Below are 21,963 nucleotides of genomic sequence, written 5' to 3' on the forward strand. Positions count from 1 at the left end.
CGACTGAGGAACTCTTCTGCCTTTTGGGGGGAAATTATTGCAGTTGATAAAACTTATCTGAGAAGCCTTCATCAAGGGAGTAAATGTTAAGCAAGTCAAACGTTAGTTTGGAAGCAAAGGAAATTCCTTGTAAGTACTGGAAGAGAACAATCGTCAGCTATTTTCTAGAACTCTAAACAACCCAGTAAGACTATTTGAGACTACTTATGCATCTCAGAGATATGAAAGGCGACAGGATATAGTGGACATGGCTCTGAACTAGATAGGTCTAATTCCAGCTCAGATACATACTCACTGCTCAGCCTTGATATTCTCATCTATAAGATGGTGTGGCTAGACCAGAAAACCTCATTCTAGGAAGACCTCCTTGTTAACAAGTGTTTTGTTCAATGAACTTATTACTAAGGGAAATGTTGGGCAGCCAACCACCTTTGATGGTTAGCTGTGGACATAGAATTGCAAACGATAGTAAAAACATGTCCTCTTAAGCTTCCTTCCAATCCTGTGCCTCTGGAGGCCGTATCATAGCTTAGAAATTAAGAGGAGGGGCTTCCCTGGTGGCGCAGTGGTTGAGAGTCCGCCTGCCGATGCAGGGGACATTTCGTGCCCCGGTCCGGGAAGATGCCACGGAGCGCCTGGGCCTGTGAGCCATGGCCGCTGAGCCTGCACGTCTGGAGCCTGTGCTCCGCAACAGGAGAGGCCACAACAATGAGAGGCCCGTGTACCACAAAAAAAAAAAAAAAAAAAAAAAAAAAAAAAAGAATATTAGTGGAACAGCTATCAAATCTGAACAAGAATTACAGACCAGATAATACATATCAATGCTAGTTTTCTGAGTTTGACAACAGTACTGCAATTATTTAAGCAAAAGTCCTTGTGTTTTTGGAATAAACAATGCACTATTTAGAGGCAAAGGAAAATTATGATTACAACTTACTTTCAAATGGCTCAGAAAAAAATGTACACACATTGAGTATTGTGTGCATGTATGTGTGTGTATACAGTTTTATATGTAAGTATTGGCTAAATTAAAGTATTTAAAAGTTTTAGTTTTTTTTTTTTTTTTTTTTTTTTGGGTGCGCGGGCCCCCCCCCGCCGTGGCCTCTCCCGTTGCGGAGCAACTCAACCACTGCGCCACTAGGGAAGCCCTAAAAGTTTTAGTTTTGACCCACTCTGTATCTCCCTGTTCAAATTACTTACTAGTCCTCTTTTGTAAAGGAATGCCTCTACTTAGAATTAATTGTCCTACGCACCAAAAAAACGAGTACTCAGAGACCTAATTTTCACTTTAGCATTGCAAAGAGTTCCAAAGTCAAAGTACATTTTGAAATGGATAGAACTAGCCCAGTCTTATAGTATGTATTAAACAATAACTGTGCAAGTACCAAAGCTGGCGACGGTTTCCACTGCTGTTGCAACATCTAAGCTCAAAGTAACACCCATGGATTTCTCAGTGGGAGGCTACAGAAAAGTAGTTGGATATTCCTTCTGCTGTTTCTAATTAAATCAATTTCACAACTCCACATTTCAGCCATTCCCTAAATGGCTACCAATGCCCTGACAGGTCCCAAGGAGAGCCAAAAATAGTTGCGGCAGCCTCACATAAGACAACCAATCCTGTGGATGCTACATTAATATTTCCCCAAAATTCTGCCTTTCCTTTCATGTCGCTAACAGAAACCTATATCGGCCCGCTCCAACTCCCATCTCCAGGCAAGACAACCTCTCCCCCAAATACTTCAAGAAAGACTGCAATGTTTAAGGGGAATAGTGAAATTTACATTACTCATGTAATGTAGCACTTCATGGTCACAAAGCACTTTTATGTAAATAATCCCCTCTTCCCTTTACAATACTACTGTCAAGAGTCCCATTTTAAAGAGTAGGAAACTGAGGAAACAAGAGACTGTCCCAAGATTTTAGACATTTTATGTATTGAATTTAGGGCCAGACCCTATGTTTTTAGATACCCAGAGAAAGAAGGGGGAAAAAATATCAGTGAATGGCATCTAGTCATTCAGGACAAAGAATCCTAGTCGCCTCCCTATCGCTCACCCTCATACCCAATTCAACTCCCTCAGGATAAAGTCTAGACTCCTTAGCTTAAAAAGTCCCCTGATGGGGGCTTCCCTGGTGGCGCAGTGGTTGGGATTCCGCCTGCCGATGCAGGGGACACGGGTTTGTGCCCCAGTCCGGGAAGATCCCACATGCCGCGGAGCGGCTGGGCCCGTGAGCCGTGACCGCTGAGCATGCACGTCCGGAGCCTGTGCTCCACAACGGGAGAGGCCACAACAGTGACAGGCCCGCGTACCGCAAAAAAAAAAAAAAAAAAAAAGGCCCCTGATGATCTGGCCACATCTCCTAACATTTCTCTACCTTTCAGTATTTCACATTTCTTTGTATTTCAAAGAATAACTAACAACTTCCTAACACTTCCTAAGTGTCCTAACACTTCTGAAATGTCTACCTCCATGCCTTTGCACATGCTATAAGGGTCTTCCTGGAGCGCCCTTACTACTCATCCTCACCTGGCTAATTCCCACGTGTCCTTCAAGACTCAGCTGAAGCTATTCTGGAAAGCTTTTCCCAAATCCTCCAGTCTCAAGTAAACAGGTTATTTCAGGCTTCTGCTGACCCAGCATTCACTTGTCGGACAGTCTTTACCACGTCGCACCAAGTGTTGGTTCCACCTCTTCCTCTGGACCCATGTTATCCAACTGAACTTTCTGCAATGATGGAAAATTTCTATATCCACACTGTCCATCACAATAGCCACTAGGCACAGGTGGTTACTGAGCACATGAAAGATGGCTAATTCAACTAAAGAACTGGGTGTTTTTTTTGTTTGTTTGTTTGTTTTTGCGGTACGCGGGCCTCTCACCGCTGTGGCCTCTCCCATTGCGGAGCAACAGGCTCCGGACGCGTAGGCTCAGCGGCCATGGCTCACGGGCCTAGCCGCTCCGCGGCATGTGGGATCTTCCCGGACCGGGGCACGAACCTGTGTCCCCTGCATCGGCAGGCGGACTCTCAACCACTGCGCCACCAGGGAAGCCCAAGAACTGGGTTTTTCATTTAATTTTAATTTTTGTAAATCTAGATTTAAATAACCACCTGTGGCTACAGTACAGCTCTAGACAAACTGTCAGCTTCAAGGACAAACACCATACTTACTTGTCTCGGTACCCCTGACACCGACCACAGGACCTGGCACAGAACAGGACTCAGTGTTTGTCGAAAGAATAAGTGAATGTGTAAGTGTCTATAAACACTTATTAAGTTGGGAAGTGATTCCACCCAATATTCCCAGCATTCTGGATTATCATATAAAATTCGGCCAAACCAGTCACCTCTTGTAAAGCGCACCTTATTAACTATCATGGGGAAAAAAAAAATCCTCAGTAATTCACTCATTTCTGCTCAGGGCACTTTAGCTTCACAATCACGCTTAAATGACTTCCAGATGACTTCTGGACAAAGGGTGACGCTGTTTATGAAATATTACAGTACTCATGCAGCATCATTTTGGAATGTCAAACTCAACTGCAGTGTTTTATAAAGAAAAAACATGGGCTTTTTACCCTGATTCCATTAACATAGAAGAGAAATTTCTATGTTATTTCTATTAACATAGAAAAGAAATTTCTACGTTAGAAATTTCTTGAATGCCTTAAGTATTCCCAGCATATTAAAGACTATTCTGAAGAATTCTGTAAAATTAACCATCAACTCTCCTGACTGAATTCATGTTTGAAATCCCATACAGTATTTGGAGAAGCTGTACAGACTTGATTTGACGGGCTTCCTCACTGCCATGAGCAGGATGCGGAGAGAACATGACCTCCTACAAAGGACTAGCAGTCAAATCCAATTTGGTTCCAATTAAAACTCTCGGTTGGCAGAATTCATGAGCTTGACATATGCTCGGTCATTTGAGATTTTAAGAAATCCAAGATGCGAACTTCACAAAGCAGAGATTAACCAGGGCGGACTCCGCATCCAGGCACCCACTACCAAATCCCTCCGAGTGCACTGGCTGGCAACAAACTGGTTGGCACACACCGCCCACCCAGAGCAAGGAGGGCTTCTCCGTTTCCCACCGGGTGCGTCTCACATCCCTGGTGGTGATACAACGGCTGAACAACTGCTCATTAATGGCCTTTCGCTGTATAATTACTTCTGTAAAGGGAGGCTAATCCTAAAGTCTAAAACTGTATGTGAAATAAAAAGAAACAGGTGAAGCATCCTAGAGCTTGACTGGGCGGGTGGGAAGCGAGGGATTCAAATACATAGTTCACTGCTCTCTCATTGAATTTAAATGTTTAATTAAAACTGAAGAGCTATTTCTTACAAAAGAATTAATGTTCACTCAAGAAAAAAAAAGGCAAAAATAAAGTAAAACATACATTTAAACCTTGTACCAAGGGCAACAGTTGGTATATAGGCTGCAGCTTTGTTTCCCCTTTAGGCACTTTTAAAATAGTGAAATAAATACCAGCCAGCATTTACATAACACGCACTCTGCTTCATGCACTGTCCTAAGTATTTAACATCTATTTAATTCATTCTGTCTTATCTGCACCTTAAAGACAAAGAAACTGAACAGAGGGAGGTTAAGTAACTTGACCCAGTTCACAAGCTTGGAAGTGGCACATAATCTCTGTCCAATTTTTTCTGTGGGAACATTATGTTCAACTAAGCAGTGTGGGAAGAAAAACTTCTCCTTAACTTCACTAAATCCTTAACTGCTGTTTCAATACTCTGTCAGAAGCAGCGGGCACAACCTGCTTGGCTTATATTTGATTCCTGTTCCCAATGTGCGGGGAGGGGCTGAGTTAAGATAGGAGACAGTCACTGACTTGGATCTAATACTCAACAGCTGGCTGCAGGGCACAATCCGTAATATGAATTTAGATTCCTTCAGGGCCATAGCTCTTTGATGTTCTTACCATCAAACTGTCACCTTCTTGCCTCTACGTTATTACATAACCCACTGGCTTAGCCGTTTTTAAAAGTCTCCATTTAACGTGAGTCAACTCTGCTTTTATTTTTTTAACCAGGATTCTTAAAATCTATGGTTCCCAATTCCTATAAAATCTAAAAGTGCTTATTTGGATGATGAACTTCAAATAAGTGTGGAGAGCAAAACAAAATGGAGGTTATAACAGGTGGAAAGAAATTTTCCCCCATGTAAACTGTTAAATTGGAAATTTTAAACTGTTAAATTTCCAATTTCAGAAACTGTTAAATTGGCAGTGAGATGCCACTGCCAAGCTTGGAAACAGCCTTAATGTTAAAGATGTTCTCAGAGACCCGTAAGATGCGCTATGTCCTCAGCCCAACCCCCAAGACCACCTGCCAATGTCCAAGGAGACAGTTTTCTGCTCGTTCACGTAGAGGTTGTCTGCCGCATCATGACCCTGAAATACTTTGGATGATTCCTTATGGCTCTGTTATCCACACAGCAACTCCTGTGGCAACCATGGTAATTACACTGCAGCCTTGTTATCTTGGGATAACACCGTAATTAACCTGTGTCACTGCAGCATTCATGGTCATAATAATTGCAGCAAAAAAAGTCCTATGGAAGTAGCACTTTTCGTTCTGGCTTTCAAAAATAACTTCAGCAATCACACTTCTTAAAAACTCAAATTTGTTTTGCCCCAAGACATATGATTTCCTCTGTACAAAGGCCACTGAGCCAAGCTCTCTGAGTGCCCCCTGAGAAACAGCAGACTATCTCTGTCATAAGAGCTCCCAAAGAGAATAGGAGAAACAAACAAACAAACAAAAAACATTTCTCGAAAGAATACTTACAGCTCCTCTAGAAAAGGGAAGTTCTTAAATGCATCTTCTGGTAACTGAGTAATGTTGTTCATGCTGATATCCCTGGAAAACAAAGTTAAGAAGGTTGTTAACTAAGTGATATTAGACTTAAAGCACTTAAGTCAACAGAAAAATAATTAGGTGCTGAAATTTTGTAAAGAAGCAAGAAAAATGAGACAGACGTAGGAATAGTCATAATTCAGCTTCAGAATGCAATGCTCAGAAAACAGAAAAGCTAAATCTTTTATTATAAATTACGTCCCATCATTTATAACATACCCAGATTCTGGGTTTTCACCCTTTAAGTATTCTTGGAAAAAAATGTCTCCAAAGACCTACAATGAGTGAGCTGGTGTGGCTTTTCATTGCTCTGGTGTTCAAAGTGCTGTACCTGATAAAAATAAGCAAATGAACACCCAGAACTTGATAAAAGAGATCTGCGGGTACGGGTGGCTTCTTAAGCCACTGTCAGGGATAATAAAACAGGCCCTAACTGTACCCCAGTCGTATTTTCTGCAAAACCTATAAAAGTCCTCCAGGTAATAGCTGTAAGTGGATTTCATTTTTAGCCTATGAACAGATGCAGGCTGCAAACAAGTGCATACATGACAGGTATGCGGTCCATTTCCAGTTCTTTCTTAAAGAGGCAGCAGCAAGGAGGGTACTCACTTGACGATATCACTTGACAATTAACTAGTTCAAGCAGCTGAAAAAAATTCTTTGTTAACCATTTCCTTCTTCCCTGGCAGCTGCCTTTTGAACTGGCTTTCTCCTTCCACACTCTACTTAATCTGGACACTGTAAAAGGCAGCTGAAGGCAGCCTCACCAGGGACAGCCCCCGCAGGCTCTGCGTCCCCTGCCTTACCCAGATGCCTCTGCCTCTTATTTGCTGTTAAATTCTCTGGCTCAGCCCACAGGTCTCTCCTTTCTAGAAACCACCATGAAAATTCACACGTGTGACTTTCCCACAACTGGATTAGACATAATAGTCTAAGGAGGTGGAAGAGACATCAAGCACACAAAAACCAGCCGACAACAATACCACTGTTCTTTTCACTACTTTGGTCAGGTAAAAATCTCCTTTAAAGGACACCTTGAGTATCAAGGTAGGTGAGTCCCTTCTCCCCATCTTTCCTCTCACGAACATTTTGAAATGGTACTTGCATCTCTTCTTACTAGCCTTTCCCAAGGCAGGTTTGGAAAACTTCTTGGCTTGGGAATAATAAGAATGGCAGTTGCAAAAACAGCAGTAGCAGCTAACATGTTGAGAATACTGATCATGGGATAAGACTGCATATCAAATCTCACTTTACGATTGGGGAAACCAAGGCTTACTGGGGCAAAGTAAACTCCCTGAGGCCACCAACGAGTGGTGTAACAGGACATGTGAGCTTCACAGTCCAAGATCTTAACTCCAAACTCTGAGTCTTCTAAAATATCATTTGAATCCTGCTACTTTGCTCCAGTAAGTAGTTAAGACATAAAGCAAACCCTGAGTCCCACCAAGGTTAAAAAGAGGGAGGGATACTGCCTCCAAGACCTTGGCACAATCATCAATGAATCTCAGGAAGAGCGCTCTGATTGATGATTGAAAAAAAGAACTATAGGGCTTCCCTGGTGGTGCAGTGGTTGAGAGTCCACCTGCCGATGCAGGGGACACAGGTTCGTGCCCCGGTCCGAGAAGATCCCACATGCCACGGAGCGGCTGGGCCCGTGAGCCATGGCCGCTGAGCCTGTGCTCCGCAACGGGAGAGGTCACAACAGTGAGAGGCCCGCGAACCGCAAAAAAAAAAAAAAAAGAACTATAAATAGCTTTAGCCATTGAAGAAACAAAGTTCTGAAAATTCTCTGGAGACAAATCCCAAGACCATACGGATTCACATGCATTCCAAAATTGTCTATCATTAAAAACAACTCAAATTCTACTAAAGATAACTTGCAAGAAAAACAAATTTAATACACTTTTCAAGGAATTATTATTTTTAAATGTAGGCCCTGATACTAATTTAATCAGCTATCATTATCCCTGGAGAAGGGGGAGGGGGAACCCTTCATTTTTCATAAACACTGGAGCATTGTGCGAGAGAAATAGCACCCAAATAGGGGTCAGATGGAATATTGTTTCATCCTGGGCCTCAGTTTGCTCATCTGTAAAATGGGGGAGTTGAACTGATTGATTGGGGGTCTTCCTGGCCTGACATTATATACTTCTGTGATTCACTTTTTTTTTTTTTTGGTAGTTTTCATGGAGGGGCTCATCCTCCCTGATGAAGATATATGAGGTTCAATTGATGGAAAAGGCATGTTTCTGAAAAATTTACTATAACGCCAAATTTAAAGACTACTAGTTTGCCATTATAAAACTACTGAGTCACTCCCACTGGAGCACATTTGCCCTTAACGAATAAATTCACTCTTAAGAATACAACAAAACTTTTACTCACGTTGTAAAGCAAAATAATAATGAGTAAGCAGTGATTCTGTAAAACATCAGACGATTTTGGTGTTCTTTAGTCATTCCAATAAAAGGAGAATGGACAACTATAATTTATTACTTTACAAAAGGAAGCACTCCATACTGTTTCCTCTTGTTTGGCACACCTGAATTCAGGTGAGTATCACAGCAACAGAAAAACTGACTGACTGCCTCACCAGAAAAGACACATAATTATGAGAGAATTTATACCACACTCTTCCCTGCATTCCAGTTTTTAAAAATGCATACATCTATATAACTGTCTCATTTTTTTCCCCCTCAGAGTAACAAGACATAACAGGTAGCTTTGCTGTGAGCTATAAATGCAATTAGTGGGACTCCATATTTACAAACTAATAAGTGTTAAACACGTGGTGAGGTTTTGTTTCAAAGCTTCAGGTTCAGAAACAACACTTGTTTCCAAATTGATCTGAATTTCACAGACTCAGAGTTCTATATTTCTAGGTATTTTCCATCATATTTTCTAGGCCTCAGTTACAAAGCATTTGTGAATAAGGAAGAGAAAAAAAGTAAATAAATAAAAGAAAGGGAGGGGGGAACTGGAAGATGTTATCTCCAGAGAAGCTCTGGAAACATGTAGTTACAGAGTATAAGGTGGGTGGGTACTCATTTAAAATAATGAGGACTAATGGTGATAAACAACCTACAGACAGCCTTAAGAGTATATTCCAGACCTGACATCACCAATACTGGCAAGAGAGCTTGAGGCTGGAACGGATGCTGGGGGTGATGAGTTAACCGTAACCATTTACAAATGGAAGTCCTAAGCCAATAATTACAAATATATTGGGCTCATATGCCTATAAATTACTAAAATACATAAGTAAAAGAGTGGTATATATAGAAAATTTTCAGCTAGAAGGTAACACCTCTAGGTCAGTGCCTTGACGTTCATTATGAGCAACACAATCTTGCCAGGAATATCTGTAATTAAACCCAGAGATCTACCATCCTGCGTTCCTACAACGAAAATAAGTGTACCATGGAAAACAAAATAATCTTACAAGGTCAGAGCACCACCAACTCATAAACACCTCTGAAGAGTAATTTCAAGAGAACTGACGGCTTTACTTGAAGCCAGCCCAGCATGGATGGAAGGGTGCAGGCTTGGGAGACCAAGGCTTACCTATCGATTCACCAGCACTAGCTCTGTGATCTTGGGCAAGCTGTTCACCTTTTCTGATTCCTAGCTTCTTCATTTGGATAAATGGAGGAAGTAGTAACTAAACCTTGTAGAATGCTGTGAAGAGCAGAAGATCAGATTCATCACAGAAGAAGCTAAATAAATAACAGGTAGTTATTTCATCATCCTCCGTGTTCTGGCTGCTCCTGGAAGCTGTGTGAATCTGGTGGACAGAGAGCCAGCAGGCCAAGAATCTCACCACCTTTGGTGGCCTTCCTTCCCAGAAAAGAAACCACTTTTATACAAGGGAAACACTAAATGGTGCAGAAGGTCTAGAACCTGGAGTCGTTCCTAACTACAAAACTGGATTCTAAACTCCAGAACTCCAGGAGTCGAAGCTGTTAAGATAGAAGAGCTCTTTGAGATCAAGTACTTTGTTTTAAAAGAAAAAAGTTGAAGCCCAGTTGTTAACGGAGAAGGGAGGGTGGGAGGAAATTACATTCTTATAGGAAATTGTTAGAAGGACAAGAAAGACAAGAGCCATTTTCAGAAAGATCAGGAGGACGTCCAGCAGGGTAAGTGATGAAGCAGGGCACAGAACCTAGAGCTTTCGCTTAGTAGGGGGGAAATGCCTGAATGTATATTTTCTATACATTCTGGTTCCCTAACAGATTTCTTTAGAGTTGGGCCTTGCAGGGTACACCAACTGGTACAGGGCACACGCCTGCATATCACACCCAATGCAATATTCCCCAATTTTTACAACAAAGATCAAAAATGCAAAAGCACATCACCCCACGAGGAAAATAAAGGTGAATGCTCCAACACCAGCAGTCACTGATTTCAAAATTAACAGTGAAATGGCGCAACTGTTTAATTCAAACTGCTAAATCTCCCCAGTGCTTACACACTCATCTTTTTTTCCCCTCATAAGATTCATTAATATTAAAGTATCTACAGAGTAGAGAGGAACATCATGTTTCAACAAGGTACCTTGTAAGACGCTCCCAAAGCGAGCCTCACCTGTTTGCTGATGGCCCGGCGTGTACCACCGTGGACTCTGCCACCACATGCTTGCCGGTCTGGGCCTTTTGCCATGGAATTATTTAATTTTAATATACTGTGATTGACCCATGTTATCTAACTTTGAATAAACCTTCCTATTTGTGTTAGATAAAACTACACTGCTGCTGCCATAATGTTAATAGTAAGTCAAATATTACCCAGCAGTCTGAGAAGTTGATAAATTATGTTTAATAAATTACAAACAGGTTCTAGAGAAAACATCATTCTCTAATATATTCTCCAGAAAGTGGTGGTGATGTCCTCAGACTCAACAGACACATGCTGATAATGATTAAGAACTAATGCTATTCCAATGACTTTTCTAGGGTCTTGTCATCCACCAAAAATTTTCAGGCCGCTCTCCAATTAACAGATGTCTACTGTCTGAACAAAAACAAAAAACCAAAACTAAATTTGAAAAATAGCCTGGGTAGAACACATTGGAAGGGAATGTCTCTCTCACGCACAAGTAGTGTAGATAACACATACACCACCAAAGTTCTAGACAAAGCTTGTAGAGAGTTTAATTTCTTTTCTGACAGAGTTCCATATCTTTGGGCAAGTGATCTCTTTTGCTCCCTACTTTTATAATAACAAAGCAACCTATGTTCACTGTTTTTAAAGAACTGAAATACAGGGAAAAGCATCCACAATATCAATACCCAGAAATAACCACTGTCCTATTTCATGGGTGTCATTCCAGGTCCTTTTTCTCTGGATGGTATGTATTTTTGCCAACATGAAATGCTATCGTTCTGAACATATGTTATCTCTTGATGCCTAAGATTCTTCATTTGCAAAACGGAAAAAAAATTCTCTGAAAATATATTTTAATGAAAGCATAAGTACTTAATATATCTCAATGCTATTTTGGGCAGGCCATACATCATGGGAGGGGAACTGCACACCTGGAAGTCACCGTGCCAAAAGGAAAAGAGGTTAGTTAAGTTTCTTTTCCAGAGACAAGGAGATATACTGTCACCCATTTAACAAATATGTACAAAGCACCCAATTATCCACATAGGTGCAAGGCACTGTGCTAGGATGGTGAAGCTTTTATATCAAAAGATATATTCACAGTTCTCTTTTTTACTTTCTTTTAATTAAAATCCATCACTCCATTCTATTCTTTTTTTTTTTTTTGCGGTACGCGGGCCTCTCACTGTTGTGGCCTCTCCCGTTGCGGAGCACAGGCTCCGGACGCACAGGCTCAGCAGCCATGGCTCACGGGCCCAGCCACTCCGCGGCATGTGGGATCTTCCCGGACCGGGGCACGAACCCGTGTCCCCTGCATTGGTAGGCGGACTCTCAACCACTGCGCCACCAGGGAAGCCCCCACTCTATTCTTAACTTATTACTGCTTGAGACATTGTTGCAATACGTAATTAAGTTTAACCTTTCTAAAATGCATTCTTGCATTCTGGAAGCAATAAGAACAGCTACATATGTGTAAAGATACTGCTCTTTAGTTACACTGCAGAAATGGAGCCAAAATGGTGTGGATGCCATTTTAGTCAGATTTTGCTCTAGAGATATTTTTCTGACCTTAACGTGTTTTTGCACTGCTAGAATCCAAATAGATGGCATGATGGACACCCTTCTGACGCCATGTGAAATATCTCTACTCTCATTTTAGGCAGCAGGATAAATTGGCTCCGTACTATCTGGCATCTTCCCTGGTGTTTCAAGCACAAAGGCTCAGTGCTTCCCAGCGGACAGATCCAACACTTGATTCGCCAAACCTTGCAGTCATTAAGAGGAGAACTGCTACAACAACCATACTGTCACTTAATAGATAAATGTTAATCACTGCCAAGAAAAGTTACCACCTTGTAAAGTCATTATCTGTTTAAGGTATTTGAATATCCTAGTATATAGTCTTCAAATCTTAAAAAATAATAAAAATACAGTAAAAAGTTTTGGCTACAGGAGATATAGAGAAGAATGTTTAATTCATTTTATGATCTCCTACTTTCATGGATTAAAACCCCTGTTTTAGAACCTTTTAGCATTCTTCCACTAAAGACTTCCAAAGCTCTATTGACACTGTTATGAAAATGAAAAAATACAAAACAAACTGGAAGAAAACATTCACAAAACACTATGGGATAAAGGATCTGTATCTATAACACAGAAAGAACACTCAAAACTCAGTAAGAAAATAAACCTGATTTTTAAATGGACAAAAATATTTGAATAGGTGCTTCACCCAAGAAGATCACACAAATGGCAAAAAGCACATAAAAAGATGTTCAACATTAGTCATTAGGGAAATGCAAATCAAATCACAAGGAGATAGCACTCAGCTATTAGAATGGCTAAAATGAAAAAAAAAAAAAAATCTGACAATAACAAGTGCTAGTGAGGATACAGAAGACCGGGAACTCTCATACACTGCTAGCGGTACAACCATTATGGAAAACAGTCCGGCAGTTTCTCATAAAATTAAACATATACTTATGACTGTGACCCAGCAATACTAAGTATTAAGTGGATGGGTTAGGAGAAAGGTCGGCTACAAAGGGAAAGTTTGGCCCACTGGAAATGCTCTGTATATCTTGATTTTGACTGGCGGTTACATGATTGTATACCTTTATCACAACTCTTAGAACTGTATCCTAAAAGTATGTATTTTACTGTACGTATCAATAAGTTAAACATCAATTCTTGTGTTGGCCTTTTATAAGTATATATATGATACTACCTCTTCACATTTCTCCCACAGGAAAAAATAATTTATCCTGTGGCTAGAAATCCTCTTTTCCAGGACTTGCCCAAAACCAAATAACGTGATGCACAGCACTGGCTTGGCTTCAGAGTCAGGAAACCTGCAAGTTTTCTGCGTCTTGTTTTGTAGCCTTTTTTGTTGTTTTTTGGTTGTTTTTCCAGCCTCTGCTATCCACTTGCAGGACACTGGGCCGAGCCTCTTCGTTCTCTCTTTACTGAGCACCTATTAGGTTTGCAACTGACTGTATGCTGGGTCCCAGGTAGATAAAGACAAAGAAGACAGAGTGTTTATCCTAAGGGCGCTCTGCAATAACAAAGCAGTAAGTAAGTACTGTGATCGCGTGGCAGAGTGAGGGAAGATGGTCAACCTAAGGTGGGACCAGAGAGAGACTTCCAAAGGCAGGGCGGTGGTGCCAATTTGGAAAGGGCAGATATTACTTTATAGAGAGCTGCTATTTCAATCTCTAGTCTCACTCGTTATGTCGGCACTATTTCCCAACAGAGATGCAATTGGCTTTTGTGCAGGACAGTTCTTCGTTATGCAAGACAGTCTTGTCTTGCCTAGCTCACTATTGGGTGCTTGGCATCCCTGGTGCCCTGGTGCACTATAGTGCAACCGAAAACATTCCCCAAATGCTTCCAACCTTTCCACAGGGAGCTGGCAGCACAGAGAGGGATGTGAAATCTATTCAGCGGGTGACAAACGGCATCTTAGAAAAAGAAATATAAGGAACGGTTAATATCAAAGTTAAGCACATCACACAGAAAAAGAATAAATATTGTTTCATGACAATTATTTACATTTCATATATATATATTGGGTCATGAGGTAAAACATAGTCATCACTGGATTCATAGGGAAAAAAAAAAAATTGAAAGCCTCCGAATCAGATAACTTGTTTGTTTGGGTAGAGGGTACCTTCCAGGCAGTGGGAATATCATGTTAAATGAGATAAAACCAGAGTGGTCACGGAGATAAAACTACACAGGAATTGGAGTATTCCAAGCACAATGGATATAACTGGCAAGAGAAGCTACCAAGGCAAGCAGAAAGTATGTCCCCAAAGGCCTTTGTGTATGACCTCTAGAAATCATAACTTTATTCTAAAAGCATGGAAAGCTGCCAGAGGAAGTTTAAGCATGTCACGTTTGCTGCAGAAAGATCATTTTAGCAGCCATCTACTGCCATGGGATGAAAGGAAAGGAAGTTATTAGGAAGAACAAATCCCAGCTCCTCTGGAACTCAACCTCCTCTACTGAAAAATATTCTGTACTTGCTAACTTCGAAGGTCCTTCCCAAATCTATCATTATGACTCCTACTTTGGCATTCCTTCTCCTGCATATTTCGTGCATAATTAGTAGAAAATAAGAAACCCTGCGATTCACTTTTTTCCTATACATGCAGGCACATTTGCTTGTGTTAGCAAGTGTGTGAGTGAGGATTTAAACATACCTCCTTCAGAATTACAAGGGTTCAGCAATTAAGAAAGATGCATGACTTCATTTCCAAAGGTAATATTTTATGCTGTAATTGTTTATGGTCTCAGTGAAGCAATACAGCCTAGGAGACACTGAAGGTTGTGTTCTTCAAGGAGATGCTAACCCAACAAGGTAGAAAAGAGAGAGAGCGAAACACCAATGTGTAAACCTCACACCCCCACAAAAGGCAGGTGTCACTTAAATTACACATCCTCAAAAGGGTAAATTAAAAAATAAAGCTAGGGCTTCCCTGGTGGCGCAGTGGTTGCGAGTCCGCCTGCCGATGCAGGGGACACAGGTTCGTGCCCTGGTCCAGGAAGGTCCCACATGCCGTGGAGCGGCTGGGCCCATGAGCCATGGCCACCGAGCCTGCGCGTCCGGAGCCTGTGCTCCGCAATGGAAGAGGCCACAACAGTGAGAGGCCCACGTACCAAAAAAAATAAAAAAATAAAAATAAAAAACTAAAGCTAGTTAGGCTAATTCAATAGTATTTTCTAATACTGAAAGAAGTTCCACTTGTTTTCGGGGCCTTTTTGTTTTTTGTCTTTTTAAACAGAGCCTGTTTTTAAGTGTGAGATGTGTTCTAAAGAGGAAAATATAAAGTACTCTAAATCCGGAGCACTGTTTACTAAATGGCAAAGAACAATGAATACCAAAGACAAAAAGAACATTCCTTTCTATAGTTTGATCGAGGACCCCTAAGCATCTGGCATCACATGGAACAGACAAGGGTTAAATGATAATATTCCTTCTTTTCTTGCTACTGAACGGGTGTTCTCGGGCATTCTTTGGGTGTTAACAGCTGTTCTGGTAACCCTAACGATGACAAAACAGTGCTCATTACCAGCCAAGACACACAGACAGAATGCAATTTCAATAGTCCATTTAACATCAACAAGAAGGATTGTAAGGATTGTCGTCTGGGCTGATTGGAAACACTCAGTTACTTCATCCTAGCAGACAAAATGCACTATTCACAAAGAAATCAATCCCACAGCATTTATTATGGTAAATATTCTAATTAACTAAATGGTTGATGTTTTATTATAGCTACACTTATTAACACCACTGATAGGAAAACATTACTTCATGGTCCTTGCCTTCAAACATGCACACCCACCCACAAAAACTGCTGTTCAGACGCTCATTTTTTTAAACTTCAGCTCAAAACCAATTAATGGGCAGTGAAATCATTTTAATGGGTCATAGCCAACTTTTTTTTTCAATTGAAATAAGAAGGTACAGAGAAAAAAACAGAAAAATATCAGAATGCATCAAATGTAATAAAGGTAAGTATTGTCTCACGAAATTTTGTTCCTGCACTCGTGGGCTTCTGTCTTCCTGATGGCAAAGTCGCAAGTTCATATATATCGTGTAGTTTTAAGTTCATATATATTGTCTGTGTAATATAGCAAGATCCATGAGTTCAAGGACTTGGGTATTCAAGCCAAATCTTTTTATTCCTCCTGCCAAATGGATTCAAAACTCCAGCTGCTTCCCCAGCACCACCAGGTTGGCAGAATGGATTTAGTAACCTTTAAAGTACTTCCTTCAAGTACACCCCAGTACTTTCATATTTTAGTGACATTGGTTTTCTAAAACTGACAGTAGCAATATGAGAGAATGTCACAGTGAGCTACCCTGAACTTTATTAAAAAGAGAGAGAGAGGGAGGGAGGGAGAGGAAGAGACATACAGGCACACATTTAAAAGACTTTATTACAGTATTACTTTTTAACTGTTTCAACAGAACTGTGGATAAATCAGCTGAGTTAGCTAAATTTCTACTTGGCTACCCTGGGCTCTATCGAGATTTCTAGAAATATATGATAACAGCATGACAAATTTCCACTTACATAAAATGCATAAAATGTTTATAAATAACCTGACAAAACCATCCTTCAATAATGTAGTGATTTGAAGGTTAAAAACAAAAAAGACCCCCCCCACCAAAAAATCTACACTCCAGTAAATCCTTTCTAATGCCCCAAATCCAAAAGGGGCCTCCCAATAAACACTGTTTGCACATCCAATAATCATCCCAGGCAAGAGGAGCTTCAATTTCCAAGACACTGAGGCACTGACCTCATTATGTTGAGGCAAGAGGAAAATTCCAAATGATGAGGCAGTCTATACCCTGAAGACCAGCTGCCAACCGTCAAGGCCTGAACCCAGGGGCAGACTCTGGGGTTTCACCATCCCTGTAATGCAGGCTTTGTGGGGCGACTGCTTCCCTTCAAGCCAGGAGGCATGCAATACACACACACCACACACACCTTCCCCCTTCTCCGCTCTGATGGCCATTTTTCAAAAGGCTTATAAAGTGTATTCTATCCATAGAGGAATGACTCAAAATTGTAATTAGGATGACTCAATCATTTCTGTTGACTATTAGACAACAGACATTGATAATGCCAGTTGATAAAAAGTCATTCAAGATATTCCCTTGGGAATGACTTACAACTCATTAAAGTCAATATAGAAGCAGCTAGGCAATCAAATCTGAGTTGATCCTGGATCTTTGGGAGCAAAGATTCTCAAGTCTGGTTTTCTCATACTTCTGGACAGCTCTATTTGTGATAAGTCTTCACGTTCTAAGAAGTTCAGGTCACAAAGCACTTCACTTTCCTTTTAATTTTTGCAATCATTATGGGTCATATGGTCCTTTGTTTTTTACCCTGGACAGAAAACAATAGGCTACCTTGAAATCTGTTTAATAAAAAGAGAAAGACATACATACACACTAGGAACTCCAAAACACAATACTCTGTAATGACCTATATGGGAAAATGACTATATGGGAAAAGAATCTAAAAAAGAGTAGATACATGTATACATATAGCTGATTCACTTTGTTGTACACCTGAAACTCACACAACATTGTAAATCAACTATACTCCAATAAAAAATTAAAAAATAAAGGCACAATGGATAGTTAAAAAAAAAAAAGTTATTGCTTTAGAATGTCCATCCAGGAAAATCTCTCAGTTCCTCAGCTGACTTGATGTTTTGTTGAAGCAGTTTTTTTATTAAATTGGAAGCCAAGAAGAAATAATGTCTTAGAAAATAAATTCCTATAAGGAGGAGGATCTTTAATCCCCCCAACCTCCAGTGAAACCAGGTACACACTTCCGATCCATTTGTGCATGGGTGCATGCACGTGCACACACACACACACACACACACACACACACACACACACTCTCTCCCTCTCTCCCTGCCACCTGCCCCCATAAAGAGCTTAACCACAATTAAAGAATGTTGCAGATTAGGAGGCCAATTCAGATACAAATAAGGAGGATGACAACTCACTCCAGTCTGCCTTGGACAATCCCAGTTTACATCTATTGTCTCAGCATAATTATTATTATTATTATTTTTTTTTTTTTTGTGGCCTCTCCCGTTGCGGAGCACAGGCTCTGGACGCGCAGGCTCAGCGGCCATGGCTCACGGGCCCAGCCGCTCCGCGGCACGTGGGATCCTCCCGGACCGGGGCACGAACCTGCGGCCCCCGCATCGGCAGGCGGACTCTCAACCACTGCGCCACCAGGGAAGCCCTCAGCATAATTATTAATAGTCCTCCTTTTCACTTTCAAAGGGGTGGTCATTTGGATGATAAATTAAATAATCATCCCACTAACAGCTATAGCTATGACTGAATAGTGTTGAATGAGTTATGATGGGAAGAAGTGGAAATCTTGGTTTGGATTACCTTGGGGAGGGCTTAAATAAAAGGCTAATTCCTCATCTGTATAATATTATGATGATAATAATAATATGGAAAACATCTTATGAGCATCTGTAGTGTTTCTAAATATCACTTTGATCAATTTCCTGCTCCTCCACCTAGACCTTCTGTACCATTAGGGCAGGGTCTGTGTTTTGCTCACGAATGTACCCCAAGCCTCTAGCTCAATGTGTGGCCAGTTTAATGAACGACATGCCAGACACTACATTAAATGCTTTAACAGTCATGTAACAAGTACTTACTCAGCATTTCCCAAAAAAAGAGAAATGTTTAAAAAGGCTTAATTTCCCAACCATCTAAAGATAGTCAAAGGCCTGGCTGCAGGAGAAAAGAAAGGAGAGGCATATAAAATATCTTCGTCTTGACAACTGACACCTGATCTGCGTCTGGGACAGACATCAAGAACACATTGTTTATGGACAGCAAAGGGCATTAATGACAGATTTCCTCCCAAAGTCTACTGCTATAACCGAGTAATAACCTTACATGCAAACACATTTGGGAAAAAGCAAGAGAGAGAGCAAAGCTTTCATTTCAATACAAGTTCCTGGATTTAAAAATAGCTTGGGAGGAATGATGTAAAATTGGATTTCAGTAAAACTAATTTTTCTTCCTCAAAAATTCAAAATACAGGCTTTGTCCTATAAATAGCATCTCAAAGAACCACTGAACTAGAAAGCAGAGTGATTAAAAGCTTCTCCCAGAAGCCTGACCAAGAGCCCTGGGTTTGAACACAGCTCTGCTCGCTCACTGGCTGTATAACCCTGTTATAATCATCCTGTTATAACCCCGTATAACCCTTAATTTCTCCGTGCCTCGGTTTCTTCAAGTGTAAATGGGGGTAACACTTCTGACTTCAGAACATCGTCGTGAGGATTAGAGGATGTAACCTCCAGCCAGTGCCCAGCACAGTTACCTAGCCCACAGCAAACACTCAAAGTCAACTAGTATTATTTTTATTATTATCATCATCCCCCATCACCATCTAATCATCTCATTTTAATAATGAGGCAAGAGGCCCAGAGGGGTTAAATATTTAATTAATCAAAGAACCAAGATCAGAATCAAAACGATAAAGTGCAGTTCGGGGTTCTTTCTACTACCTTAAACTAGAGCATGTGGCAGTAAATTTCAGCAGTATGCTTTGGGACTGGGGAAATAACTTCCCCAGAAACAGCATGTTCAATGGTGCTTCAATTCTGAAGTTAATGGGTAAGAGCTGGCTGAGCCCCTCAACTGTAGCTCAGCTAATGAACAAGTACTACAACCAAAACACGGAAAGAAACAAACCAATGCAACCTGTACTTGACTCAGTAAACGCATGAAAAGTCTCTTTTTACTCATTAAGGATGTTGGTCCTTGAAGAAGTCTTATGTTTAAAATGAGGCCAAACCGTAAAATGGAATTCTGGACACCTTTAAAAGGTGTTGATGGGGCTTCCCTGGTGGTGCAGTGGTTGAGAGTCCGCCTGCCGATGCAGGGGACACGGGTTCGTGCCCCAGTCCGGGAAGATCCCACATGCCGCGGAGCGTCTGGGCCCATGAGCCATGGCCGCTGAGCCTGCACGTCCGGAGCCTGTGCTCCGCAACAGGAGAGGCCACAACAGTGAGAGGCCCGCGTACCGCAAAAAAAAAAAAAAGGTGTTGATGGATTAATATGTTCAGTTTCATGTAAAGAACTCACAGCTTTTTTTGTTGTTCAACATATCTTTATTGGCTTGATGATTAAAATATTCCCTCTGATCTTAGGGGGCGGGGAAAAAAGGAGCTGTATGCAAACCAGGTAAAAAGGTAGAAGGCAGGGCCTCTGATGCTAAAGGAACAGCATGTGTGAAGGACAGCAAGTAGGCTGGTCTGGCTGAGATGTGGAGTTCACAGGTCAGGGGCAAACCCAGAAGGATAACATAGGCTCAGATTACAGAGCACACTGAATGTCCGTATAATAAAGAACTTGAGGACAGAAACCAGGAGCTATGGAAAATTTTTTAAGGAACATAAAGAAGGCTGCTTTACAAAGAAATTCTGGTGGATGGGCATGACGTTTACCTTCTCTACACCTTTACGACTACCTTGATTGAAATGACACACTGGCACTCTGCTACTGGCCCACGCTGAATGAGGTCAGAAGCAGCAGCGCCATGAAACGGATTGCTATGGATACTGTAAGAATGAGATGAGGTTATGATTCATGAAGCCACACAGTGTTCCCTTCAGCAGAGCCCTTGGGAAAAACTTCTCTCTGACCTCAGTTCCAAGAAGAGCTGTGTTTCTCCTGCACCGTGTGTCCTTTTTATCTTATAGACAATGTGGAATCACAGAAGTGGATTCTCTCTCCCTCTTCCCATCAGCTACTAAGATTTTCTGAGCCAAAATTGTAACCCCCTCTTTCACAAATGTATATACATTAGATGGGCAGCTTCAGGAATTCCTGTCTCCAGTTGATCTCTGGTCCTAATCTGGGGGTAGGGGACAGTCCCAGTCTTCTAGCCAGTTATTTTGTATTTTATCTTAAGCATTTTGGTAAAAGCTATCTTGAATTCTTTTCGGAATAAGGAGGATCAGACCAGTCCTTTTTGAGCACTCTCTATGTGCCTGACGCTCAGAAGCCAACAAAAACGCACAAGCCCATTTGGGTGGTTTTATAAAAGGGTGATCATGGAAGCGAGAAGGTTGAGAGGGAGAGATACAACAGCACAACGGCCAGAGAGGAAAAGGAAGAAAAGAGCCCCCTCAGAGGCAGAACCAGCAGAACGTAGTGATTAGAGGCTGGGGAAAAGGTACAGTTGAACCTCGAAGATGACACCGTGGTTTTTTGCCCACAGATCTGGGAGGGGGATGCTGCCATCAGTTAGGGACGTGACAGGAGGGTAGAGTGTGTTGGCTCTGTCAGGTCATGAGTTGTTATGTGCTGGATGGTAACAAATGCCAGCCCAGAATAGAGGCACAATGTCAGGGAGGGGTAAAGTCACGGGAGAATGAAAACTCCAGAGTGGGTGGCATCGCCCAGAGAGGACATGCAGAAATAGAAAGAAAATGGCTGAGAAACAAAGGTTTAGAAATAACTCAACTGGAGGAACAGAAAGAGGAAGGGAATGATCAGGAAAGGGAGGGAAGAATCTGAAGGAAAAGCTTCTAAGAGATCAAGTAAATACACTGTCCAATGCCACCACGTAATCAGGAAATAGATTAGCCACAGGATTTGGTAATTAGATCACTTGTCAATAGGCTTATCAGAGCATGAATCTCATAAACACTAACCATGACTAGAATTTTTTCTTTCTTATTTTGGCTCTGGGAATAGAACAAAGAAAGGGAGAGAATTTCCTGAGGTAACTGGGCAAGATTTAAAAGAGAAAAGGAAAAGAAACAAGGTTTAAAGAGGATGTGTGTAAACATGTGAGAAAGAGACCGCCTGAGGTGGAACTGACTGGGCTAGGATGCTGATAGATGAGGAAAGGGGACCTACAATGTGACTACTCCCCCTGCTGGGAAGGAAGGGGC

The 21,963-nt window shown here is 41.4% G+C and overlaps 1 protein-coding gene across 1 annotated transcript in view; it reads right to left on the bottom strand.

Moving 5' to 3' along the window:
• The window catches only part of LGR4 (leucine rich repeat containing G protein-coupled receptor 4), a 104,649-nt gene that overhangs the window by 39,764 nt on the left and 42,922 nt on the right, over positions 1-21,963 (bottom strand). The window contains exon 5 of the mRNA XM_024764618.1: positions 5,815-5,915. Within this exon, the coding sequence (XP_024620386.1) occupies positions 5,815-5,915 (101 nt within the window). The remainder of the gene's footprint in view (positions 1-5,814; positions 5,916-21,963) is intronic.

This window comes from Neophocaena asiaeorientalis, unplaced genomic scaffold (genome assembly GCF_003031525.2).
Source record: "Neophocaena asiaeorientalis asiaeorientalis breed wild unplaced genomic scaffold, Neophocaena_asiaeorientalis_V1.1 scaffold230, whole genome shotgun sequence".
Taxonomy (NCBI): Eukaryota; Metazoa; Chordata; class Mammalia; order Artiodactyla; family Phocoenidae; genus Neophocaena; species Neophocaena asiaeorientalis.